At 58.4% G+C, this 26129-nt stretch overlaps 2 protein-coding genes and 2 pseudogenes across 4 annotated transcripts in view; 2 read left to right on the top strand and 2 right to left on the bottom strand.

The window, feature by feature from the left end:
• Window positions 1-26129, bottom strand: part of LOC310910173 (scavenger receptor cysteine-rich type 1 protein M130-like) — a gene marked incomplete at both ends in the record, with an annotated part of 33102 nt that overhangs the window by 6467 nt on the left and 506 nt on the right. Inside the window, 7 exons of the mRNA XM_083862630.1 lie at window positions 23418-23555; window positions 23636-24007; window positions 24093-24401; window positions 24477-24896; window positions 25012-25326; window positions 25406-25708; window positions 25783-26103. Of these exons, the coding sequence (XP_083718756.1) occupies window positions 23418-23555; window positions 23636-24007; window positions 24093-24401; window positions 24477-24896; window positions 25012-25326; window positions 25406-25708; window positions 25783-26103 (2178 nt within the window). The remainder of the gene's footprint in view (window positions 1-23417; window positions 23556-23635; window positions 24008-24092; window positions 24402-24476; window positions 24897-25011; window positions 25327-25405; window positions 25709-25782; window positions 26104-26129) is intronic.
• LOC310910898 (NACHT, LRR and PYD domains-containing protein 3-like) lies at window positions 857-21649 on the top strand (annotated as a pseudogene). The gene is made up of 9 exons: window positions 857-1040; window positions 17318-17544; window positions 17817-17853; window positions 18099-19286; window positions 19752-19905; window positions 20446-20615; window positions 20829-21001; window positions 21126-21328; window positions 21527-21649. The product of its transcript is annotated as an NACHT, LRR and PYD domains-containing protein 3-like (transcript).
• Window positions 1849-9929, top strand: LOC310910899 (NACHT, LRR and PYD domains-containing protein 3-like; annotated as a pseudogene). Its single transcript has 5 exons — window positions 1849-2467; window positions 7881-8495; window positions 9036-9205; window positions 9419-9591; window positions 9716-9929. The product of its transcript is annotated as an NACHT, LRR and PYD domains-containing protein 3-like (transcript).
• LOC310910900 (antigen WC1.1-like) lies at window positions 10797-15171 on the bottom strand (the record flags this gene model as incomplete). Its single annotated transcript, XM_083863974.1, has 12 exons — window positions 10797-10891; window positions 11097-11237; window positions 11470-11553; window positions 11772-11867; window positions 12005-12142; window positions 12223-12594; window positions 12680-12988; window positions 13064-13432; window positions 13561-14244; window positions 14319-14639; window positions 14728-15048; window positions 15120-15171. The coding sequence occupies 12 exons, from the start codon at window positions 15169-15171 to the stop codon at window positions 10797-10799; spliced, it is 2982 nt and encodes a 993-aa protein (XP_083720100.1).

Genomic DNA, 26129 nt, shown 5'->3' on the forward strand with positions numbered 1-26129 from the left:
CCCACCTGGGCTCTGACCACAGCACCCATGGATCTGCTGCTGGGTCCCTGCCCTTCCCCACAGACAAATCCTACCAGGGAGTGGCTCTGCAGAGAAGACAGGGCAGCTGAGAGCCCTCTTACCTCTGGGGAGGACACTGATCCACCTGGACTGTGACACTCCCTGGGAGATGTCCCCAGTGCTGGCAGCGGGGGCCTCCTGCGGCACATCCAGGACATCGTCGTAGCCGTCCGGGCTTCCTTGCTGGGGCCTGAGCTCTCAGTTCAGTCCTGGGCACTCCTTGTTGAAGCCTATGCTGGGGTCAGACTCACCAACTCTGTCCACTCAGCTCATCCCTGCAGTCAATTATGTGTGCTTGTAATTCCTCGATAAATATGTTGTTTAAAATCACAGAATGGTTTGTGTTGGAAGTGACCCTAAAGCTCACCCGGTGCTCTCAGCACTTTCCAGCAGCCAGCTGGGCACATTCTTTCCTCTTGGGATGTGGATTACGAATGTCTCTGCTGAGATCTGAGCTCTGGAGCCCAGGGACAGTGCCTTTGTGCCCTGCAGCATGAGCCAGAGGCTGCAGGTAGCCCTGGGGAGTTGCATTTGCTCCAGGGGATGAGGATGCTCAAACAAGAGTTGATAGATCAGGATCAGGAGCCAGAAGAAGAATGTCCAACTGACCAAAGTGCCCAAATGCTCACCAATTGTGTTCTTAGTGCCCCAGCCAGACTGAGGAAAGCAGTGAGCCTTGAAATTGGTGGCTGCTGGTGTGTCAGGAGCATGGCTGGGCTGGAGGGGAATTGGTCTGGGCTGGGGGCTGACCCTGCTCCTCATGGGCACAGAGCACAGGCGGGACAGCAGAGAGCACATGGTGCGGGAGTCCCGCCAGGACAGGGAGCTGGGCAGCTGTCCCAGGGAGAGCCCATCCTTCCACAGCCACTCCACCACCCTGACCATCTCCAGGGAGCCTGGGAGCAAGCACGGAGCCAAGGATGGAGCCGTGGCAACCGGCCAGGGATGTGGCAGCGCCGGCAGCGGAGCAGCCACCGCCGGCACCACGGCGCTGTTTGAACCTGGCAGAGATGGGCAAAGCCCGCAGGTCGTGGTGCTGCTGGGGGCCCCGGGGATGGGGAAGACAACCACGGTCAGGAAGGTGATGGTGGAGTGGACAGAAGGGACACTCTGCACCCACTTTGACTTGGTCTTCCGCTCTGACTGCCCTTGCCTTCTGCACAGCAGTTACAGTTCTGCCTGCTTTATCTCAGCTGAGGTCAGGATGAAAGACACAGGAAACGTAGAGTCGAGTTGGGTTTGGTTGTTTATCATATCTTATCTATTTCCAGTATTTACCGTCTCATCAAGCGTGAGCTCCAACTTGCTATTTAAAGAAACAAGACAAAATGGAGTCTTTCTAACTTTTACCAAGGCTATTTAGGAGATAATTAGCCAATACCAAAGTGACACCTATATTATTTATGCTTTTGACCCAATCATGACCATTCCAGGTCTGCAATGCAGACATCTTTCACCCACTTAGAGAAAACCACCCAAATCCATGAAGGAGAAGGAAGAAGGTGAAGAAGAAGAACTCATACAGCAGCCTGAATCCTCCATCCTGTCCACCCCTCACCCCCCACCCCCAGCTATATGCCAAAACCCCAAGTTAGGTTTTCACCCTGTGAGATCACACAACACCATTCCAAGAACACACCCACTACCCCAGTGCTATCACAAATCTCAGAAGCCTCTTCCAAGGCCTCAAGTCAAATGCAGTGCCTGCCTGAGGGTCAGCACCCCTCAGCCCAGAAAGCCTGAAATTTCCACAATCCAGGGTTCCAACACAAAGCCATCGTCCTTGCCATGGAAGCCAGCGTGGCAGACCTGGATCCACAGCGCTGTCCTGGCCTGCGAGTGCCAGCTGGGAAAATCCTGGATGAGCACAAGAGGATCCTGTTCATTTTGGATGGCTTCCAGGTGCTGGGGCTTTCCTTGGTTCAGCCCAAAGCTGGGCTGAGCTCTGACCCCAGGGAGGTGAAGCTGCTGGAGCTCAGCCTGATGAGTTTGTTGAAGGAGACAGTGCTCCCCAAAGCCTCTTTGCTCATCACCGTGAGGCCAACGGCTCTAGGAAGCCTGAAGGGTGAGTATTACATACATCAAGATCCTGGGATTTTCTGCAGCCAGGAGGGAGGAGAAACCCAGCGAAACAGACATGGCCTACAGATTTGCCAGAGGCAAGGAGATCCTCTACAGCTTGTGTGTCATCCTTGTCAGGAGCTGGACCATCTGCACCATCCTGGAACAAGAGCTCTGTGGGAAGAAAAACCTCCTGGAATGCTCCAAAGCCAGCACAGGGATGATGATGTTCTACCTCTCCCAATTACTGAAGCACAGGGACAACACACAACTCCTGCAGCAGTTCCTACTCCAGCTTTGCTCCTTGGCTGCTGAGGCTATGTGGAAACACAAGGTCGTCTTTGAGGTAAAGGAAATCAAGAATTGTGGCTCGGACCAGCCAGGTCTTCTCCCCTTTCTTCCTCAGTAAAAGGATCCCAGGGGAAGGAGAAAACAGGAGAAGGGTGAACAGGTTTTGCTGACCTCCCAGAAACGTGGTGGAAAGAACTCCACAATTAATAATTGTTAGAGCGATATGTATTTATTAATGTCAAGATGTGTGGGGGAATAATTTCACCAAAGACACACATACTCACCAGGGAATTTGCCCCCCTTATTATTCCCTACAGTCTCTACATATGCATGACATTCCATGGTCCCCCTTCATCCATATTCATTCTCTGACCCTGGCCATCTTCACATGGTATGGTAATTACTTCCACCCCTTTCTGGCCATGCTCAGTCCATTGTGGTGGTCTTTTGGCTGGTCTTCAGGCGTTCACCTCTTCACCTTTATCCCTCCCGTGTCTGCTTTGGCTCTCTTGACACATTTGCGAGGGAACATACCATCTTAGAATCTGTGTTCTTTTTTTTATCTGCACCCTTAGCTCTGCTATTCTGCTGTTTAGGCTAGTTTTGCTTCTGACTATGGCCCAGTCTCCTGGTCTTGTAGTGTTTAAAAATATTCAAAAGGGTAACAGACACAGCATTCAGTGTTCACTAAATGTCTTCTAAAACGTGATCTCATATATTCTAAAGTACTACTTGGAATACATCCTAACATACAGTACATCTTCTTAAATCTACTATAAAGGATTAGCAGGGATTTTTCAAATCTATGTCTCACACCCCTTGGCTCTACAGCTCATGGATCATCTTGTGGATGGGGATCACGGCGTCTCGATGCCTCCGATCCTGCCGGCAGTGCACCGTCCAGGTGGCAACAGGTACTCGTTGCTCTTCTACCTTCAGGAGTCCTACTGCAGATGGCTTCTCCGATAGTCCAGGCAAGGTGTTCAATTGCTTAATGCCCTCTGCCTCCACAGCAGCTATCCCAAAAGCCCATCTGAGTCCCTTAGGGTCTTTGGAATAGCCATTCCTGAGGAAGTCTATGCCCAAAATACATGGGGACTCTGGGCCAGTCACAATGGGATGATTCTACCACTTCTTCCCAGTCAGGCCCACCTCAGCTTCCAACAGAGTCAATTCCTGTGATCCCCCTGTCACCCCAGCAATGGAAATTTGTTCTGCCCCCACATGTCCTGATGCCATTAGGGTCCCCTTGCCCCAGTATTGACCTATGGCTCTCATGTGCCAGACCATTGAATCCACACAGTCCAAAAGACCTGGTTTTCCCGTGCCTATTTCTGGCTAGAGGCAGGGCCCCTCTAGCACTGGTTATTATTCCCTTCCTGGGCATACACACTAGAGGTTCCTTCAAGGGGATCCAACACAGTATCCTCACTTCTGTAATACCTGGTGACTCAGTCATGGGAGGCTGAGGCTACTTCATTTTAGTGGAAGCCCCTCGGTGAGTGTTTCTCTCCTTGAGCTCACACACCCATGCTGCCAGGACAGAAGTGGGCTTCCCATCCCACCTTCCCATGTCTTCCCCGTGGTCATGCAGGAAGGACCACAGGTCAGCTCGTGGGGTGTACCCTCTCTGTAGCTGGGGGACGTTGAGCTCTGACTCTGGGGCCTGTGACACACACTGGTGCCATATGGGAACTCTTCCTCCTCATCTCCTCCCTCACCTCCCTTATCTCCTCTTTGAGTTCCTTAATCACAGCAGAGACTTGAGCCTGCATTGGGTCACTGATCATACTCTCATCATTTCTGAGCTCGTTGGCGACAGAACCCACAGTCTCTGGGTTGGTATCAGGATTAATTGTGGCAATGAATGCGGCACAGGGAGATGGTCCATGAGTTGCCTGTGTCCACAACGTGTGCCCTGTGCATCAAACCTTGTTGGGGTCATTATCCTGGTGTCCACCCCTCCCAAAGAGTACCTCCAATACTGCCACTTCTCTCAGCTGTTGGATCCCCTCCTCAAGGGTCTTCCAGTCCATTGTATGATGGTGCTCCTGCACTTTGTCTCGGTGGACAAACCTCTCCCTTCTACTCCTTAAAAGCCACTCCCAGAGGAAAAGGGGGCCTGGCTCTCTTACAAATACCTGATTTACACCTGAGTCCTAGGTCAAAGGCCTCAAATTCACTACTATCCAGTTGCACCCCTGTAACCATAAGGTCCCAGACCTGAAGTAACCAGGCTGTGTAAGCCTCACGTCCCCGTCGCACAATATCTTTCTGCAGATTACGTAGACTTTCATACGACAGAGAGTCAGTGATGATCTCAAGCTCTGGTTCCCCTGTGGGTTGTGAGGGCCCTCCTTTCTTCTCCTTATTACCTGGCTGCTCTGATTTCGTCTTGTGCTTCTTTCTTTCCGTAGGGGTGACTGCTGCTGGCTCTGACTGCCCCTGTGGTTCAGCTGGAACCTGGACGGTTGTAATGTTTGTAGGTTCCATTGCTGCACCTTCAGACTCTCCCTTTTCAGGGCAGGGGGAGGGTTTCCCATCAGCTGGGGCTAATGAGGCTAAAGAGGCCACCACTGGGGAAATGTGCTCCTTCAGCATCTGGCCCATCTTTTTCACCAGAACCCCCACTCTATCCAGGTGGTTCACTTTTAAGGTGGGCTGTGGGGCAGGATCAGGCAGTGGGGCAGCATCCCTATTCTGTGGGGCAGTTTCAGGCCTCATGGCAGTATCCCTGGTCTGTGGGGCAGTGTCAGGCAGTGGGCAGTATCCCCAGTGTCTGGGGCAGTGTCAGGCAGTGGGGCAGTATCCCTATTCTGTGGGGCAGTGTCAGGCCCCAAAGCAGTATCCATGGTCTGTGGGGCAGTGTCAGACAGTGGGGCAGTATTCCCAGTCTCTGTGGCAATGTCAGGCCCCATGGCAGTATCCCTGGTCTGTGGGGCAGTGTCAGGCAGTGGGGCAGTATCCCCAATCTCTGGGGCAGTGTCAGACTCCATAGAAGTATCCCCAATCTCTGGGGTAGGTGTCTGTGCAGTCATCCAAGTCGACCTCACCTCATCTCTGAAAGCTAAATAGACTGGGACTATCAGCAACACTTGGTTAGTATCTACAGGAAATTCAAACCCTTCAAAGAACTGGTTAAAGGGCTGGCACAAAACTTCCCCTGCTGTCATTTCCTCGCTGAAAGTATCATCCTTAAAGGAACCCCAAAAACATACACTTAGTGTGTGGTAGCCATGTAGCCATGTGCCTGCCTTCCAGAGGAAGTTAAAAATCCACGAATGCCTCACCTTATCTACCCAGAAAACAAACTGGATAACGGCCATAGCAGCCTTAATGATAGGGCCCATGTTTAGATAGGGGCCTGCAAATGGGAGGAATACAGCCACAACCACGAGCCATCCAAACCAGGGGAAGCTGGACCACATGATGCTGCCTAATGAGGTTTTTATATACAGCACACACAGAAGAAAATATTAGCTTACTCGAGAACTGTTATGCCTTTTTTCTCTTTTCTTTCCTCATTGCCCTCAAGCCCCACCGTGATCACTGTGATATATGGTATAAAATAATTCCTGTTTAAGAATTAAAGATTTCAGCAATTGTAAAACCACAGGTGGCGATGGGGAAGGAACCGATTTGCAATAGAAAATGGTGGCTTCGATTGAAGCTGAGTCTCCTCTGGGATGGGCTGGACAAGGCCCCTGTGATGAGCACCCGATATGCATCTAAGGTCTTATCTATGCGATAAGACAATCTTCGTCGTCAAGGGCATACATCCCAATGCCAGATCCCCGTAAAAAGAATCAAGTATTCATCTCTAGACAAAAAAATTTTCAACAGACCCTTTTCCACAGACCGACAGCAAGAAAAGAAACTACATGAATGTGTTAGAAGAACAAGAAGGACAAAAGAAGAAGAACATCCCTGTTCGGTCGAAAAACTGTATAAAAACAGGCCCTGCAAAGGCAGAATTTGTGAACAGAGGGGGATTCAGAGCAATAGAGTCTGAATCTAGGTTCACCCAGCGCCGACCCCGGACTCGACGCTGTTTTTGATTGTGGCTTTCCAAAACCGATTTTAATATCGCAATAAAATCCGCTTTAATTATCAATTTGGTTACGTCGTTTATAACAGGCACCAAAATCTGTCTTGGTTTGAAAAGACACATATCTGCCAGGGAAAGCTGGAGTTTCCCTTGGAATGGAGAACGTAAACCACCTCTCCCACCACCTTTTCCAATTATAAATTTGCAGTTAGAGCCTTTCTGGCAAAGATTGGGAGATAGAAATAGCAGTTCTTTACTAGTATGTATAGCAAAACAAACAAAAACAACAACTACAGCGTCAATAACAAAACAGTACCAAGAAACATGAGGGATTTGCTTCACAACAACCCAGGTGGGGCAGTTTGGCCTCAGTGCCCCTGCAGGACCCTCAGAGCACCAGGCTGGAACAGTGGAGAGTCCCGGGCTGGGACTTGGTGTCCTGGGTTGCAGTGACGGATGTACACAAAGTATTTATTCTATCACCATCTTCATGAACTGTTAAACCAGGTGGGGCAGTGATTTCCCAGGCCCCCTGCCTTTGGGCTGTCTCCTGCTAATGGCCCATTAACACCTGGCCCATGACTCCCAGGTAACTCCCTCCAGGAGTTATCTCTGTTTAATGGGCCATCAAGGACCCACTTCACAACTCATCATCCCATTGTGAGATGCTCTGCCCTGGGTGAGGAGCCAAGCATTCTCACCTGGATATAAGCTGGGATTTGGGACAGTGCAAGCGGCCCTTACCTACTGGATTCCCAGAGGAGCAGAGCTACCAGACCTTTCTACAGGATCACTGCTTCAGGAAGACCACTTCATCTGGACTGCTTCCAACACCCTGCTCAGGTCGTATTCTGACTCTGTCAATGGTCCCTTGTGTTATTGCATTTATTTTTTTTATTTTTACCTTTTTACCTTTTTTCTTATTAAATTGTATTTCTGACTTGGAGCCTCTCACTCGTTTTGCTTTCAAACCACGACAGCTGGGATGGCAGGATGTCCCCGGCAGGCAGGGACAGGATGCCCCAGCAGTCAGGGGGGTGCAGAGTCACACTGTAGCAAGAGGAGCAGAGCTGAAGAAGCCGCAACAGTGGGGCAGGGCTGGCCCAGCTCCAGCAGGGCAGACAAAGGAGCTCAGAATTCCAAGACATGCAACCAGATGATGGTAGATTTCCCAACACTGGACATTCAGGTGACAGTGAACTCCTCCCGCAGCAAGCAGGAGCCTGGCCGTGTCCTCTCCATCTCCAAATGCCGAGAGCCAGAGAGCCAGGCTGCCTCCAGCTCTGTCCATTGCCTGCCACAAAACTGGCGTTATCCCCCCCTCCGAGCTTTCTGCCACCTCTTGGTTTTGGTCAAGCATCCTTAAGTACACAATACTTAGTCTTCTAAATAACTTATGGGGAAAGAAATTCTTTAACAGGAAGAAAAAAAGAGAACAATCCTAACTGCTAAAAGAGGGGAAGGAGAAGAGCATGTGAGTGTCTTTGCCTTCACTCACCTGCACCTCCAGGACTTTTTGGCAGCAATGTTTTACGTACTGGAGGATGATGGGGAAATGGTCAGCACCTTGGGGAGGCTTGAGAAGGATATAAATCAGTACTTAGAAAGCAACAACAAGTCCAGAAAGGATTTGAATGTCACAGTGAGGTTTCTCTTTGCTCTGGTCACCCAGAAAGCCATAGAGCACATGGACAAACCCACTGGGTGCAGAATTTCACCATGAGCCAGGGAAGAGCTGCTGTAGTGGCTTCAGGGGAGGCACAGAGGCCTCTCCCACCCTGGCCAAGCACTGAAGCTTCCAGACATGGACACTTTGCACTTCTTGTTCAAGACCAACGAGAAGAGCTTTGCACCAAGTGCATTCGGTCATTTCACTGACCTGGACCTCCGAGACCCCAAGCTGATCCTGTGGAGACCAGATGCCTCTTTCCTTCTGCATCCAGACCTGGGCTGGGCTGGGCTGTGTCACCCTCCAGGGATGTCCCTTCCACTGGCAGCATCCTCAGGCAGAGCTGGATGCCAAGTCAGTGCCCTGGTAAGTCCTGCTCCTCCCCACTTGAATGACCCAAAAGGGCAAAGATTTCTCTTCCTCTGCCCCAAAGGATGATTCAGCTCCTCCCTCCCCAACACCAGCTGGGCCTTTCCCTGGGTGTTTAGTTCCTCAGCAGAGCATTTACTTCCTCCTAGGGAGAATGAGGAACACATGGGCTTCTCCATCCACTGCCCACTGTGGGATTGATGGTGATGGAGCTTCTTGACTCCACCTGGCCAGGCCCCCCTGTGCCCAGCTGTCACTCTGGCTTCCTGTCTGCCTTCTCCCTCAGAAAGGGAAATCCCTGGTGCTGGAATGTTCAGTGCACCCTATGATTTACCTCACATCCATCTCCCGGCTGGTTCCAGCAGCAATGCTCCAGGTCCTTCACATCTGCACAACCAGCAAGGTCCCTCCAGAGGAGCCCTCCCGTGCGCTGGAGGCTCTGCTCGGGGTGGGTGTTGTCCCTCAGGTTTGGTGGGCAGGTGAGCAGCCAGCACAGGTGAGGTGTGCTGAGCCCCCGTTCTCCGTGCTCTCCCACAGGCTGCAGCGGTGCCGCTGTCCCAGAGCTGCTGCACGGAGCCGGCAGCGCCGCTGGCGGAGCAGCCTGGCCTGGCCCGTCTGGAGCTGGGTGACAGCTCGCTGGGTGACAGAGGCGTGCGCCTCCTCTGTCAGGGGCTGCGGACTGCGGGCTGCCGCCTGCGCATCCTGCCGTGAGCACCCCCGGCATCCCTCGGGCATCTCCGGCCTGGGAGCTGGGGACGTGCCCCAAAGGGACCCCACGGGGTGGCATTGTGCCTCTGTCCCACTCTTCCAGGCCAAGGAGCTCCAAGGTTATGGCACTAGGCTGGGGACTGCCACCATGGTGGGAGGGCAGTGAGGGCACTGGGGAGGCTCTGAGGGTGTTTCCCGGGGGTTCCCACCAGGCTGCGCTATTCCCGCATCACCAGCGCCTGCTGCGAGGACCTTGCCGTGTGCTGAGCACCAACACGTGCCTGGAGGAGCTGGATTTGTCCTTCAGCCCGGGGCTGCACGATGCCAGCGTGGAGCTGCTGTGTCAGGGCCTCCAGCACTGTGCCTGCCCTCTACAGACACTGCGGTAAAGGGGCTGCAACATGGGCCAGTGCTCCCTCCTTCCCAGCCAGAGCTTTCTCCTTCCCACCTGCAGCAGCTCAGCAAGCCGAGGCCAAAGCCCTCCTTCCCTGATCCCCTGGCTCCCACAGCCTGGGGAGCTGCCGGCTGTCGGGTGCCTGCTGCCCAGCCCTGGCCACGCAGCTGCTGCAGGGGCCCCGTCTCACCTGCCTGGACCTGAGTGACAACGAGCTGGGAGCCCCCGGCGTCCTGCAGCTCTGCCAGCAGCTCCAGCATCCCACCTGCTACTGCAGAGCCTGGGCTGAGGGCCCTGCCACGGCCCCTTCCATGCCCGGCATTCCCTGAGCTGGGGAGCAGAGGCTGCGGGACAGGCAGGGCCACACCTGGAACCCGGCTGCTTCAGCACCTCCCTCCCCACAAGCTCCAACACCTTCTCCTCTTTTCCTGCATCCTCCATGCCCAGGCTGAGCTCGGACAGTGTCAGCCAGACCCTGCTGTAGGAACTGGAAATGTAGCTGGCCCTGAACATCGGGAACTTCCTGGAGCATGGATGTGCCACAGGCAGGGACCATGGCCCGGCTGCCCTGCCACCACGGGGTCCTGGCAGGGGGTAGGAAAGCACTCCCCTCATTCACGAAACTTCTCCTCTTTCAGAAAAATTCCTTCCAACAACCAGAGCCATTCCCAGCCCAGCTCTCACTGCTGCCACTGGGTCTGAGCCTGCCCCACCCATGGGGCACACACAGGAGCTCCTGCTGCATTTGCAGGTGGGCAGAGTTCCGGATCCTGACCTCTCCCTTTTCCCCTCAGAGTTGCTGGGAACACTTGTGAGCATTTGGCAGTGCCAAATAAATGCCCTGCAGACAATCCCAGCAATCTCCATGTGCTCTTGCCCCTCATGCAACCGTGTATTTGGATATGTCTGTGCTTTCAGTTACTGCATCACATCCCCAACGATATGACTGATATATGTGGTATAGAGGTTCCAGAGGTGGAGTGATGTCCCAAACCTGGGAAAGAGTCTCTGACTTTCCCTTTTTAATAAGAAAAAAGGGAAATTCACACAGAAACCAAAGACAATCCCTACACTGGAGCTTTTTTCCTGCAGTGCTGCACAGGAAGGGGTGGGCAGGGCCACTCCTTCCAGGGGACAGGGCCCCAACCACACTGCCACACACATGTCCCCAGGGCTGGGACATGGCCAGACCATCCTCATGGCAACGTCCCCAGGGTGTTGCTGCCAACATCATCATAGTCTGTGTGTGCCAGGGGCTGCTCTGAGAGGTCACTGGTTGCTCCTGGGAGACCTGGAGGGGAGCAGATCCCACCTTGGGGACAGCACAGAAAGGTGCCTGAAGGGACAGGCAGCTCCATGTCCCCTCTCACACACCCCACCTGGAGTATCGCCACAGCACCCATGGATCTGCTGCTGGGTCCCTGCCCTTCCCCACAGACAAACCCTGCCAGGGAGTGGCTCTGCAGAGGGGACAGGGCAGCTGTGAGCCCTCTTACCTCTGGGAAGGACACTGATCCACCTGGGCTGTGACATCCTCTCGGAGATGTCCCCAGTGCTGGCAGCGGGAGCCTCCTGCGGCACATCCAGGACATCGTCGTAGCCGTCCGGGGTTCCTTGCTGGGGCCAGGCAGGGGGATCTGGGACAGGCACAGGGCTCCATGGCAGTGACCAGCAGCCCTGGCAGGGCTCTGCCTCTGCCATCCCCTACGGCCTTGCCACTGGGCATGTGCTGGAGGCCCTTGGCTCCCACAGGGAAAGGTGATGCTTCCCTGCACACCAACAAGGGGAGGACTTGTCCCCTCAGCTCCCCAGCCCAGCTGTGTCCTCTGTCCTCCTGCTCCCCGCTGGGTCCCTGCCCTGTGGCCTTACCTGGGGCTGCCTCGGTGTCACTCCCCTCCATGCTGTCCCCGGTGTAATAGGGCAGCTTCTGGAGCGATCCCTCTGACAGGGAACCTGAACGGGACAAACAGGGACATCGCGGGGGGATGGCCTCAAGCAGCATCACAGGTAACAGAACTTCACACTGCAGACCGGGGTGCCATAGTACTGAGGGGCCACCCACAGCCCTTAGAGAGGAGCCATTACTGGGCCACCAAGACCCAGAGCTGCTGTGGGGCTGTCAGGCAGAGCCTTCACTCCAGACAGAGCTGGGGCACAAGGGCTGCACCCACCTGGGCGACTGAGCACGTCTTGGTACTCAGGCATTGCAGTGTAGTCCAGCTCCTCATAGACAGCATTGGAGACGGCATCTGCAGCTCTGCCAGGGCCTGGAACAACAGGCAGCACTCACCTGGGGCCCTGGACCCTGGGATCATCACTACTCACTGTGTGAGCTGTTATGCACGATAGGAGCCCTTGGACCCCCAAACTAGGTCTCTCCCTGCCTCTACCCACCAGGACTCACCTTGGCGCCGGGCACGGCACAGCAGCACAGCCAGGGCACCCAGGGACAGGCACAGCAGCGTCCCCAGCACCACACACAGCACAGTTGGCACAGGCACAGTCCCCACAGCCACTGCCACGGTGGTTCTGATGGGAAAACCTTCGGGGACACATTTAGGCAATGAGGGCAGGGGATCCCAGCCAGCCTGGCATATGGAATGCAGGAAAAGGCAGAGCTACCTGTGCTGCTGGCACCCTCCGGATACGGGGTAGTGTCTGTCTCAGTGACGCCATCCCTGTCCTCCTCACAAGCCACGTGGGCGTCCCCGCCAGGGCCGCAGCTCTGCAGGTGCCAGGGTGCCGAGGGGCACCCCCAGAGCGAGCGGGCCCCGTCCTCGCAGCCCAGCCAGGCCAGCCAGGCACGGGACGGCTGCTGGGCGGGGACGGCCGACAGCCGGCCCCGGTGCCCACAGCCCAGCTGGCGGCAGACGGCGGCGCCGGTGCCGGGGCTGGTGCCGTTGGCGCACACGCGGCCCCAGGTGCCCTTGTGGGACACCTCCAGGAACCCGCGGCAGCGCCCGCCGCCGCCTGCCAGCCGCACGGAGAGATGCTCTGCAAGGGGTGCAGGGGGGTCACGGCACGGCCACCGACCCCCCGGGCCTTCTGCCGGCCTCTGCCCCCAGTGGCCGCCACTGACCTGAGCACACGGCCCCTGCCCCGCCGCCGCCAACGCACTCGCGCTTTTCCCAGCGCCCGCATTCCCAGAGAGACTCCTCGGCCCCGGAGCACTCGGGGATGGACGGCCACAGCGGCCCCGGGCCGGGACCGAAGCGCGCCGAGCTCGGCGCCTCCAGTGCCCTGCCACAGCCCAGCTCACGGCACACAACGGCAGCGTCCTGCAGCTCCCAGCCTTCCTGGCAGACGCTCCTCCAGCTGCCACCGGAATAGACCTCCACACGCCCGGCACAGCGCCCAGAGCTCCCCACCAGCCTCACCCACCGGCTGCCTGTGGGCGTGGAAGGAAAGGGCTGGGCTGGCTGCCTGGGGCACCATCACCTCTCGCCTTTATTGGGACACTCACCTGAGCAGACCACGGATGCTCCATGAGAGATGTCAGCTGGTGCAGTTTTCATTAATGAATTAGACTTCTTAAGGTTATTCAGATATATGTCGTTAGTTGTCAGATCAGTGGTCATCCGCTTGATCTTTTCAATCACCCTTTCCATGATGTCCCTCTCCGTCTTGTTGACCTGCAACAGGTAGGTCTGACCAGGGACAGCATGACTCTTGTCCAGTCCTCCACAGTCCAGCTCCCAGCACACATTGCTGAAATTCCGTATGAGCAAAAGCTCTGCGGGCACTCGGCGCCAGGTCCCGGTGTCTATGGCCACCTCCAGCCACCCATTGCACCGGGTCTCACCCTCCACCAGCCGCAGGGACTCCACAATCCCTGGAAAATGGCCAGACGCAGCCCGTCATCACAAAATATCCCTGCATCTTCTCACTGGAATTTTTGAGAGGGCCCCAAAAGCCCTTCAGGCTCCTCCCGCAGGTGCCCTACACACCTGAGCAGGTGACAGCCGCGGCGTTTCCGGGGGCACACGGCGGCTTCCCCAGCACGGCCACGGGGCACTGGCCCGGGTGCCGCTCGCTCCCGCTGCAGCCCAAGGCGTCCGGCCGCAGCGGCCCCTCCCCGCTGCCGAAGGAGCCTCCCGGGGGCACGCTCAGGGCGCGGCCGCAGCCCAGGTGGCGGCACAGGACGTGGGCATCGGGCAGGTCCCACTCGGCGGCGCACACCGACCCCCACGTCCCCCTCACTGCCGCCTCCACCCGCCCGCTGCATCCCGAGCTGCTGTTCCCCAGCCGGAAGCCCGTGTAGGCTGTGGCAGGAAGGGCAATAAGAAGGGGGATTGTGCAGGGAACCCCAAGAGCCCCCGCCCCGCTGGCCCCGGCACTTACGGGAGCAGATGAGGCCCGCGGCGCCGCTGCAGCCCCGGCTGCGGGGCGGACGCCGGGCACAGGCACTGAGGAGGGGCTCCGTGCCATTGCACTGGAAGCCCCCGTCCCACAGCGATCCCGATCCCGCCGCAAATCGGCCACTGCCGGCGATGCCCAGCGCCGCCCCACAGCCCAGCTCCCTGCACACCACCTGCGCCACCTTCATGTCCACCTCCTCCTCGCACACGCCGACCCAGGCCCGGCCCTGCCGCACCTCCAGCTGCCCGGCGCAGGCTCCATCGCCTCCGACCAGCCGGGAAAAGCCTGCGGGAGCAGCACAGGGTCAGTGTCAAGGCTTGTGCATGAACAGCCGTGTCCCCCCACAGTCCAGCTCCTACCTTGGCAGACAACGGCAGTGTCATAGTCATGGATGCTGCCGTTATAGGGACCCCAGCCACGGATCTCACAGTCCCAGAGCGTGGCCTCGAACCCATCACAGTCCACCAGGGCCAGACTGACGGGTCCCTCTCCTGCACCAAAGCGCTCGTGGGCAGAGTAGGCACCGGAAGCCGAGCCACAGCCCAGCTGCTGGCAAACCACCTCGGCGTCCTCCATGTCCCAGTTGTCGTCTCGCACCGAGCCCCATTGTCCCTGCAGCTTCACTTCCACCCTCCCGGCACAGGGACTGTCACCGCCTGCCAGCCTCAGCTCCACGGCATCTGCACCGGGACACCGGCACGGCTCAGCCCTGTCCGGGATGCAGCAGCACAAGGTGCCTGTCCCAGCACGGCCAGCGTGTCCCCTCACCTGTGCAGGTCACCCCCACATCCCGCTCGTGGCCACAGAAGTGCCGGCCCCATCCGAAGTGCGGACACTCCTGCAGCGCATCCTCGGTGCCTCGGCAGAAGAAGGGCTGCAGCCAGATCCGCCCTTTGCCCCGACCGAATGGGGCGTACGGGGACGCCTTGGCCACCCGGCCACAGCCCAGCTGCCGGCACACCACGGAGGCCCAACGGGCTTCCCAGTCAAAGTCGAAGACGCACACGGAGCCCCACTTACCGTCGTTCTTCACCTCCACACGCCCGGCACAGCGCCCGCCGCCGCCCACCAGACGCAGCTCCCCGGAGCCTGCGGCACGGAGCCCGCTGAGCCGGGCCCGGCACCGCCGCGGGCCGGGCTCCCGCCCGCCCGGCACTCACCCGCACACAGCCGCACGCACAGCAGCAGCCCCAGCACCGCCAGCGGCCCCATGCCACCGGCCCCGACCCAGCGCGGCCGGGACACGTCTCGCCTCCAGCCGAGCCACTGCAGGCAGCGGCACCAGGGCAGCCTTTATCAGGCGCCTCATCTCCCGGCTGCGGGGCCGCCGCCTCCAATAACCTGCTCCCTGCCCAAATATGAGCCTCGGCTGCGCTTCTGGCGTCACACACCTCCTCGCCACAGTGGGCTGCCACCCGGATGTCCCCGGGGGGAGACAGCCCCCCCTCGGCACCTGGGCTGCGGGGGCCCTTCCTCTACCCCCTGTGCCTACAGCTCTGCTGCCAAGAGCCAAGAGCCGTCCCAATGGGGACAGCCCTCCCCCCAAAGCCCAGCAACAGCATCCGCGGGGCCACCTCTGCCTCGGGCACCGGCAAAGCTCCAAGCCCCCATTTTTGGGGAGCTCCCCTCCCCCGCGGGGGGTGGCAGCCGCCCCTGGCTCCGCTCGGGGCTGGCAGGTGCCGGGTCCCCGGGCCCTCGCGGCGGCGCTGGCACATGGCGCTGCTGCCGCAGCTGTGGCCCCGCGCTCGCCTCGCCGCCAGGGCAGGAAGGAGGCGGTTACCCCCTGGCGGCTCCCGGCATCGCCATCGACCGCACGCGGCTCCCGACACCTGCGCTGCCGCCGATAACGCCGCGGATAACGCCGCCCCTGCCCCGCCGCTCTGTGCCCCTCCAGCTCGGCAGCCGAGCACTTCTGCAAACTGAACCACCCTCACCCTTCACCACACTCTCTGTCAGCACGATCCCAAGGCAGGAATCAGCTTTCACCCCAGACCCCGGCCCCCCTTCACAGCTGCGGCTCCAGCAACCCACGGTGGCCCCGCAGCTTCCCCAAACACTCATTCCCACATCCACACCATGTTTCCTCATCCGTTCCACCCCAGGTTTCCCATGGCACAGTGGCAGGTGTTTCCACCCATAAATCCACTTTGTGCTGCCCCACAAGCACAGCAAGAGCCCCAGCTGGTGCCTCCAGGAGATTCAAAGGTAAAGGAATTGAGCCATGGTCAGGCTGTCCTTCATACACAGGGCCCTGCCGGGGGACAGGAAGGCACTCCCCTCCAACAAGAGACATCCCGTCTTTTAGGAAAAGGACTTCCAACAACCAGAGCCATTCCCAGCCCAGCTCTCACTGCTGACACTGGGTCTGAGCCCGACCCATCTGTGTATCACACACTGGAGATCCTGCTGCATCTGCAGGGAGGAGTCCAGGTCCTTCCCTCTCCCTTTTCCCTTCACAGTTGCTGGGAACAGTTGTGTGCATTTGGCAGTGCCAAATAAACCCCCTGCAGACAATCCCAGAAATCTCTTCCCCCTCAGTCCACCTTTCAAGAATGTGTCTGTGCATCCAGTTCCTGCATCACACCCCCAAGGGGATGAGTGATATAGCCAGTATAAAGGTGCCAGCACCATAGTGAGGTCCCTGACCTGGGAAAGAATCTCTGACCAGTTTGGGGTTTGATAGGAAAAAAGGGAAATTCACACTGAAATCAAAGACAATCCCTACACTGGAGCTGTTTTACTGCAGCACTGGGCAGGAAGGGGTGACCTCTGTGGGCAGGGCCACCCCTTCCTGGGGACAGGGCCCCACCACACTGCCACACACGTGTCCCCAGGGCTGGGACATGGCCAGACCATCCTCATGGCAACCTCCACAGGGTGCTGCTGCCAACATCACCATAGTCTGTGTGTGCCTAGGGCTGTTCTGAGGGATCACTGGTTGCTCCTGGGGGACCTGGAGGGGAGCAGATCCCACCTTGAGGACAGCACAGAAAGGTGCCTGATGGGAGAGGCAGCTCCATTGTGTCCTTAGTGCCCCAGCCAGACTGAGGAAAGCAGTGAGCCTTGAAATAGGTGGCTGCTGGTGTGTCAGGAGCATGGCTGGGCTGGAGGGGAATTGGTCTGGGCTGGGGACTGACCCTGCTCCTCATGGGCACAGAGCACAGGCGGGACAGCAGAGAGCACATGGTGCGGGAGTCCCGCCAGGACAGGGAGCTGGGCAGCTGTCCCAGGGAGAGCCCATCCTTCCACAGCCACTCCACCACCCTGACCATCTCCAGGGAGCCTGGGAGCAAGCACGGAGCCAAGGATGGAGTCGTGGCAACCGGCCAGGAATGTGGCAGCGCCGGCAGCGGAGCAGCCACCGCCGGCACCACGGCGCTGTTTGAACCTGGCAGAGACGGGCAAAGCCCGCAGGTCGTGGTGCTGCTGGGGGCCCCGGGGATGGGGAAGACAACCACAGTCAGGAAGGTGATGGTGGAGTGGACAGAAGGGACACTCTGCACCCACTTTGACTTGGTCTTCTGCTCTGACTGCCCTTCTCTTCTGCACAGCTGTTACAGTTCTGCCTGCTTTATCTCAGCTGAGGTCAGGATGAAAGACACAGGAAACGTAGAGTCGAGTTGGGTCTTGGTTGTTTATCATATCTTATCTATTTCCAGTATTTACAGTCTCATCAAGCGTGAGCTTCAACTTGCTTTCATTTTAAAGAAACAAGACAAAATGGAGACTTTCTAACTTTTACCAAGGCTATTTAGGAGATAATTAGCCAATACCAAAGTGACACCTATATTATTTATGCTTCTGACCCAATCATGACCATTCCAGGTCTGCAATGCAGACATCTTTCACCCACTTAGAGAAAACCACCCAAATCCATGAAGAAGAAGAAAGAAGGTGAGGAAGAAGAGCTCACACAGCAGCCTGAATCCTCCATCCTGCCCCTCACACTGCTATATACCCAAACCCCAAACTTAAGTTTACACCCTGTGAGATCACACAACACCATTCCAAGAACACACCCACTACCCCAGTGCTATCACAAATCTCAGAAGCCTCTTCCAAGGCCTCAAGTCAAATGCAGTGCCTGCCTGAGGGTCAGCACCCTACGGCCCAGAAAGCCTGAAGTTTCCACAATCCAGGGTTCCAACACAAAACCATCGTCCTTGCCATGGAAGCCATCGTGGCAGTCCTGGATTCACAGCGCTGTCCTGGCCTGCGAGTGCCGGCTGGGAAGATCCTGGATGACCACAAGAGGATCCTGTTCATTTTGGGTGGCTTCCAGGTGCTGGGGCTTTCCTTGGTTCAGCCCAAAGCTGGGCTGAGCTCTGACCCCAGGGAGGTGAAGCTGCTGGAGCTCAGCCTGATGAGTTTGTTGAAGGAGACAGTGCTCCCCAAAGCCTCTTTGCTCATCACCCTGAGGCCAACGGCTCTAGGAAGCCTGAAGGGTGAGTATTCCATGGAGATCCTGGGATTTTCTGCAGCCAGGAGGGAGGAGTATTTCCACAGGTATTTTGAGAAGCCCAGCAAAACAGACATGGCCTTCAGGTTTGCTACAGGCAAGGAGATCCTCTAGAGCTTGTGTGTCATCCCTGTCAGGAGCTGGACCATCTGCACCATCCTGGAACAAGAGCTCTGTGGGAAGAAAAACCTGCTGGAGTGCTCCAAAGCCAGCACAGGGATGATGATGTTCTACCTCTCCCAGTCACTGAAGCACAGGGACAGGGACAACGCCCAGATACTGCAGCAGTTCCTACTCCCGCTTTGCTCCTTGGCTGCTGAGGGTGTCTGGAAACACAAGGTCCTCTTTGAGGAGAAGGAAATCAAGAATTGTGGCTTGGACCAACCAGGTCTTCTCCCCTTCATCCTCAGTGAAAAGATCCCAGGGAAAGGAGAAGACCATGGCTCTGTCTATGCCTTCACCCACCTGCACCTCCAGGACTTTTTGGCAGCAATGTTTTACGTTCTGGAGGACAATGGGGAATTGGTCAGCATCTTGGGGCGGCTTGAGAAGGATATAAATCAGTACTTAGAAAGCTACAACAAGTCCAGAAAGGATTTGAATGTCACAGTGAGATTCCTCTTTGCTCTGGTCAGCCAGAAAGCCATAGAGTACATGGACAAACCCACTGGGTGCAGAATTTCACCACGAGCCAGGGAAGAGCTGCTGCAGTGGCTTCAGGGGAGGCACAGAGGCCTCTCCCACCCTGGCCAAGCACTGAAGCTTTCAGACATGGGCACTTCTTGTTCGAGACCAACGAGAAGAGCTTTGCACCAAGTGCATTGGCTCATTTCACTGACCTAGACTTATAAGATAGCAAGTTGACCCTGTGGAGAGCAGTTTCCCCTCGAAAAAATGAGAACCCTGGAAAAAATGCTTTGGGAAACTCCATTCTTAGTGCCATTACACAAGGCTGATTGACATACTCTCTAGGCTAATTGTTACCAGAAAGTTCTCAGTTCTCTGTGTTATCATGGGTTGATTTTTCATGCAGAAATGTAATATTTTGAATCACTGTTCCCCATTGTCTGACCCTCCCCTCACACCCCACTGAAACTCCCCACCCACACCAGAGTGTAAAACTACCCCTCTCTGCCCCTAGACATGACCCTTCTCCTCATGCCTTTTGCCCCTTGTATTGCCTTGGCCAGTTTGGTCCAACACAGTGGAGGTCTTATTGTTTCTTATTTTGGTATTATTAAAAGTACTTTTGGGACAACTGGTTCAAAGCTGTCTCTCTCCAATCAAATCACTCAGGGGCTGAGTCCCAAGGAAACACAAAGGGCCATGATAGTCTGGGCCAGACCCCAGGAACTTCCATGACTCTGTATGACCAGATGGCTTTTTCCTTCTGCATCCAGACCTGGGCTGGGCTGTGTCACCCTCCAGGGATGCTCCTTCCACTGGCAGCATCCTCAGGCAGAGCTGGATGCCAAGTCAGTGCCCTGGTAAGCCCTGCTTCTCCTCACTTGAATGACCCAAAAGGGCAAAGATTTCTATTCCTCTGCAAAAAAAGGATGATTCAGCTCCTCCCTCCCCAACACCAGCTGGGCCTTTCCCTGGGTGTTTAGTTCCTCAGCAGAGAATTTACTTCCTCCTGGGGAGAATGAGGAACACATGGGCTTCTCCATCCACTGCCCACTGTGGGATTGATGGTGATGGAGCTTCTTGACTCCACTTGGCCAGGCCCCCTGTGCCCAGCTGTCACTCTGGCTCCCCTTCCCTCTTCTCCCTCACAAAGGGAAATCCCTGGTGCTGGAATGTTCAGTGCACCCTGTGATTCACCTCACATCCATCTCCCGGCTGGTTCCAGCAGCAATGCTCCAGGCCCTTCACATCTGCACAACCAGCAAGGTCCCTCCGGAGGAGCCCTCCCGTGCACTGGAGGCTCTGCTCGGGGTGGGTGTTGCCCCTCAGGTTTGGTGGGCAGGTGAGCAGCCAGCACAGGGGAGGTGTGCTGAGCCCCCGTTCTCCGTGCTCTCCCACAGGCTGCAGCGGTGCCGCTGTCCCAGAGCTGCTGCACGGAGCCGGCAGCGCCGCTGGCGGAGCAGCCTGGCCTGGCCCGTCTGGAGCTGGGTGACAGCTCGCTGGGTGACAGCGGCGTGCGCCTCCTCTGTCAGGGGCTGCGGACTGCGGGCTGCCGCCTGCGCATCCTGCCGTGAGCACCCCCGGCATCCCTCGGGCATCTCCGGCCTGGGAGCTGGGGACGTGCCCCAAAGGGACCCTACGGGGTGGCATCGTGCCTCTGTCCCACTCTTCCAGGCCAAGGAGCTCCAAGGTTATGGCTCTAGGCTGGGGACTGCCACCATGGTGGGAGGGCAGTGAGGGCACTGGGGAGGCTCTGAGGGTGTTTCCCGGGGGTTCCCATCAGGCTGCGCTATTCCCGCCTCACCAGCGCCTGCTGCGAGGACCTTGCCGTGTGCTGAGCACCAACACGTGCCTGGAGGAGCTGGATTTGTCCTTCAGCCCGGGGCTGCACGATGCCAGCGTGGAGCTGCTGTGTCAGGGCCTCCAGCACTGTGCCTGCCCTCTACAGACACTGTGGTAAAGGGGCTGCGACATGGGCCAGTGCTCCCTCCTTCCCAGCCAGAGCTTTCTCCTTCCCACCTGCAGCAGCCCAGCAAGCCGAGGCCAAAGCCCTCCTTCCCTGTTCCCCTGGCTCCCACAGCCTGGGGAGCTGCCGGCTGTCGGGTGCCTGCTGCCCAGCCCTGGCCACGCAGCTGCTGCAGGGGCCCCGTCTCACCTGCCTGGACCTGAGTGACAACGAGCTGGGAGCCCCCGGCGTCCTGCAGCTCTGCCAGCAGCTCCAGCATCCCACCTGCTACTGCAGAGCCTGGGCTGAGGGCCCTGCCACGGCCCCTTCCATGCCCGGCATTCCCTGAGCTGGGGAGCAGAGGCTGCGGGACAGGCAGGGCCACACCTGGAACCCGGCTGCTTCAGCACCTCCCTCCCCACAAGCTCCAACACCTTCTCCTCTTTTCCTGCATCCTCCATGCCCAGGCTGAGCTCGGACAGTGTCAGCCAGACCCTGCTGTAGGAACTGGAAATGTAGCTGGCCCTGAAGTTCAGGAACTTCGTGGAGCGTGGATGTGCCACAGGCAGAGGCCATGGCCCGGCTGCCCTGCCACCACGGGGTCCTGGCATGGGGGTAGGAAAGCACTCCCGTCATTCACAAAACCTCCCTTCTTTTAGAAAAATTCCTTCCAACAACCAGAGCCATTCCCAACCCAGCTCTCACTGCTGCTACTGGGTCTGAGCCTGCCCCACCAATGGGGCACACACAGGAGATCCTGCTGCATCTGCAGGTGGGCAGAGTTCCGGGTCCTGACCTCTCCCTTTTCCCCTCAGAGTTGCTGGGAACACTTGTGAGCATTTGGCAGTGCCAAATAAATGCCCTGCAGACAATCCCAGCAATCTCCATGTGCTCTTCCTCCTCATGCAACCGTGTATTTGGATATGTCTGTGCTTTCAGTTACTGCATCACATCCCCAAGGATATGACTGATATATGTGGTATAGAGGTTCCAGAGGTGGAGTGATGTCCCAAACCTGGGAAAGAGTCTCTGACCAGTTTGGGTTTTAATAAGAAAAAAGGGAAATTCACACAGAAACCAAAGACAATCCCTACACTGGAGCTTTTTTCCTTCAGTGCTGCACAGGAAGGGGTGGGCAGGGCCACTCCTTCCAGGGGACAGGGCCCCGACCACACTGCCACACACATGTCCCCAGGGCTGGGACATGGCCAGACCATCCTCATGGCAACGTCCACAGGGTGCTGCTGCCAACGTCATCATAGTCCATGTGTGCCAGGGGCTGTTCTGGGAGGTCACTGGATGCTCCTGGGAGACCTGGAGGGGAGCAGATCCCACCTTGGGGACAGCACAGAAAGGTGCCTGAGGGGACAGGCAGCTCCATGTCCCCTCTCACACACCCCACCTGGGCTCTGACCACAGCACCCATGGATCTGCTGCTGGGTCCCTGCCCTTCCCCACAGACAAACCCTGCCAGGGAGTGGCTCTGCAGAGGGGACAGGGCAGCTGTGAGCCCTCTTACCTCTGGGGAGGACACTGATCCACCTGGGCTGTGACATCCTCTCGGAGATGTCCCCAGTGCTGGCAGCGGAGGCCTCCTGCGGCACATCCAGGACATCGTCGTAGCCGTCTGGGGTTCCTTGCTGGGGCCGGGCAGGGGGATCTGGGACAGGCACAGGGCTCCATGGCAGTGACCAGCAGCCCTGGCAGGGCTCTGCCTCTGCCATCCCCTACGGCCTTGCCACTGGGCATGTGCTGGAGGCCCTTGGCTCCCGCAGGGAAAGGTGATGCTTCCCTGCACAACAACAAGGGGAGGACTTGTCCCCTCAGCTCCCCAGCCCAGCTGTGTCCTCTGTCCTCCTGCTCCCCGCTGGGTCCCTGCCCTGTGGCCTTACCTGGGGCTGCCTCGGTGTCACTCCCCTCCATGCTGTCCCCGGTGTAATAGGGCACCTTCTGGAGCGATCCCTCTGACAGGGAACCTGCAGGGGACAAACAGGGACATCGGGGGGAGATGGCCTCAAGCAGCACCACAGGTAACAGAACTTCACACTGCAGACCGGGGTGCCGTAGTACTGAGGGGCCATCCACAGCCCTTAGAGAGGAACCATTACTGGGTCACCAAGACCCAGAGCTGCCGTAGGGCTGTCAGGCAGAGCCTTCACTCCAGACAGAGCTGGGGCACAAGGGCTGCACCCACCTGGGCGACTGAGCACGTCTTGGTACTCAGGCATTGCGGTGTAGTCCAGCTCCTCATAGACAGCATTGGAGATGGCATCTGCAGCTCTGCCAGGGCCTGGAACAACAGGCAGCACTCACCTGGGGCCCTGGACACTGGGATCATCACTACTCACTGTGTAAGCTGTTATGCATGATAGGAGCCCTTGGAGCCCCAAACTAGGTCTCTCCCTGCCTCTACCCACCAGGACCCACCTTGGCGCCGGGCACGGCACAGCAGCACAGCCAGGGCTCCCAGGGACAGGCACAGCAGCGTCCCCAGCACCACACACAGCACAGTTGGCACAGGCACAGTCCCCACAGCCACTGCCACGGTGGTTCTGATGGGAAAACCTTCGGGGACACATTCAGGCAGTGAGAGCAGGGGATCCCAGCCATCCTGGCATGGGGAATGCAGGAACAGGCAGAGCTACCTGTGCTGCTGGCACCCTCCGGATACGGGGTAGTGTCTGTCTCAGTGACGCCATCCCTGTCCTCCTCACAAGCCACGTGGGCGTCCCCGCCAGGGCCGCAGCTCTGCAGGTGCCAGGGTGCCGAGGGGCACCCCCAGAGCGAGCGGGCCCCGTCCTCGCAGCCCAGCCAGGCCAGCCAGGCACGGGACGGCTGCTGGGCGGGGACGGCCGACAGCCGGCCCCGGTGCCCACAGCCCAGCTGGCGGCAGACGGCGGCGCCGGTGCCGGGGCTGGTGCCGTTGGCGCACACGCGGCCCCAGGTGCCCTTGTGGGACACCTCCAGGAACCCGCGGCAGCGCCCGCCGCCGCCTGCCAGCCGCACGGAGAGATGCTCTGCAAGGGGTGCAGGGGGGTCACGGCACGGCCACCGACCCCCCGGGCCTTCTGCCGGCCTCTGCCCCCAGTGGCCGCCACTGACCTGAGCACACGGCCCCTGCCCCGCCGCCGCCAACGCACTCGCGCTTTTCCCAGCGCCCGCATTCCCAGAGAGACTCCTCGGCCCCGGAGCACTCGGGGATGGACGGCCACAGCGGCCCCGGGCCGGGACCGAAGCGCGCCGAGCTCGGCGCCTCCAGTGCCCTGCCACAGCCCAGCTCACGGCACACAACGGCAGCGTCCTGCAGCTCCCAGCCTTCCTGGCAGACGCTGCTCCAGCTGCCACCAGAATAGACCTCCACACGCCCGGCACAGCGCCCAGAGCTCCCCACCAGCCTCAACCGCCGGCTGCCTGTGGGCGTGGAAGGAAAGGGCTGGGCTGGCTGCCTGGGGCACCATCACCTCTCACCTTTATAGGGACACTCACCTGAGCAGACCACGGATGCCCCTTGAGAGATGCCAGCTGGTGCAGTGTACTTAATATCTTTATCATAGTCATACACATACTGAAACTCATACTCATGTTCATACTCTAATGAGAATGATTGATTAAAAATTGGATTTACAGCTGTAGTTGTCAGTTCTGTTGTTATCCCGTGGATGGTTTCAATCACCCTTTTCATAACAGCTTTCTCCGTCTCGTTGACCTCCGACAGCCTGAGGTTACCAGAGACTCCATGACTCTTGTCCAGTCCTCCACAGTCCAGCTCCCAGCACACATTGCTGAAATTCTGTATGAACAAAAGCTCTGCGGGCACTCGGCGCCAGGTCCCGGTGTCTATGGCCACCTCCAGCCACCCATCGCACCGGGTCTCACCCTCCACCAGCCGCAGGGACTCCACAATCCCTGGAAAATGCCCAGACGCAGCCCGTCATCACAAAATATCCCTGCATCTTCTCACTGGAATTCTTGAGAGGGCCCCGAAAGCCCCTAAGGCTCCTCCCGCAGGTGCCCTACACACCTGAGCAGGTGACAGCCGCGGCGTTTCCGGGGGCACACGGCGGCTTCCCCAGCACGGCCACGGGGCACTGGCCCGGGTGCCGCTCGCTCCCGCTGCAGCCCAAGGCGTCCGGCCGCAGCGGCCCCTCCCCGCTGCCGAAGGAGCCTCCCAGGGGCACGCTCAGGGCGCGGCCGCAGCCCAGGTGGCGGCACAGGACGTGGGCATCGGGCAGGTCCCACTCGGCGGCGCACACCGACCCCCACGTCCCCCTCACTGCCGCCTCCACCCGCCCGCTGCATCCCGAGCTGCTGTTCCCCAGCCGGAAGCCCGTGTAGGCTGTGGCAGGAAGGGCAATAAGAAGGGGGATTGTGCAGGGAACCCCAAGAGCCCCCGCCCCGCTGGCCCCGGCACTTACGGGAGCAGATGAGGCCCGCGGCGCCGCTGCAGCCCCGGCTGCGGGGCGGACGCCGGGCACAGGCACTGAGGAGGGGCTCCGTGCCATTGCACTGGAAGCCCCCGTCCCACAGCGATCCCGATCCCGCCGCAAATCGGCCACTGCCGGCGATGCCCAGCGCCGCCCCACAGCCCAGCTCCCTGCACACCACCTGCGCCACCTTCATGTCCACCTCCTCCTCGCACACGCCGACCCAGGCCCGGCCCTGCCGCACCTCCAGCTGCCCGGCGCAGGCTCCATCGCCTCCGACCAGCCGGGAAAAGCCTGCGAGAGCAGCACAGGGTCAGTGTCAAGGCTTGTGCATGAACGGCCGTGTCCCCCCACAGTCCAGCTCCTACCTTGGCAGACAACGGCAGTGTCATAGTCATGGAGGAGGCCGTTATAGGGGCCCCAGCCACGGATCTCGCAGTCCCAGAGTGTGGCCTCAAACCCATCACAGTCCACCAGGGCCAGACTGACGGGCCCCTCTCCTGCACCAAAGCGCTCGAGGGCAGAGTAGGCACCGGAAGCCGAGCCACAGCCCAGCTGCTGGCAAACCACCTCGGCCTCCTCCATGTCCCAGTCATCTTCTGACACCGAGCCCCATTGTCCCTGCAGCTTCACTTCCACCCTCCCGGCACAGGGACTGTCACTGCCTGCCAGCCTCAGCTCCACGGCATCTGCACCGGGACACCGGCACGGCTCA

Source organism: Zosterops lateralis (genome assembly GCF_965231275.1).
Source record: "Zosterops lateralis genome assembly, chromosome: 6".
NCBI lineage: Eukaryota > Metazoa > Chordata > Aves > Passeriformes > Zosteropidae > Zosterops > Zosterops lateralis.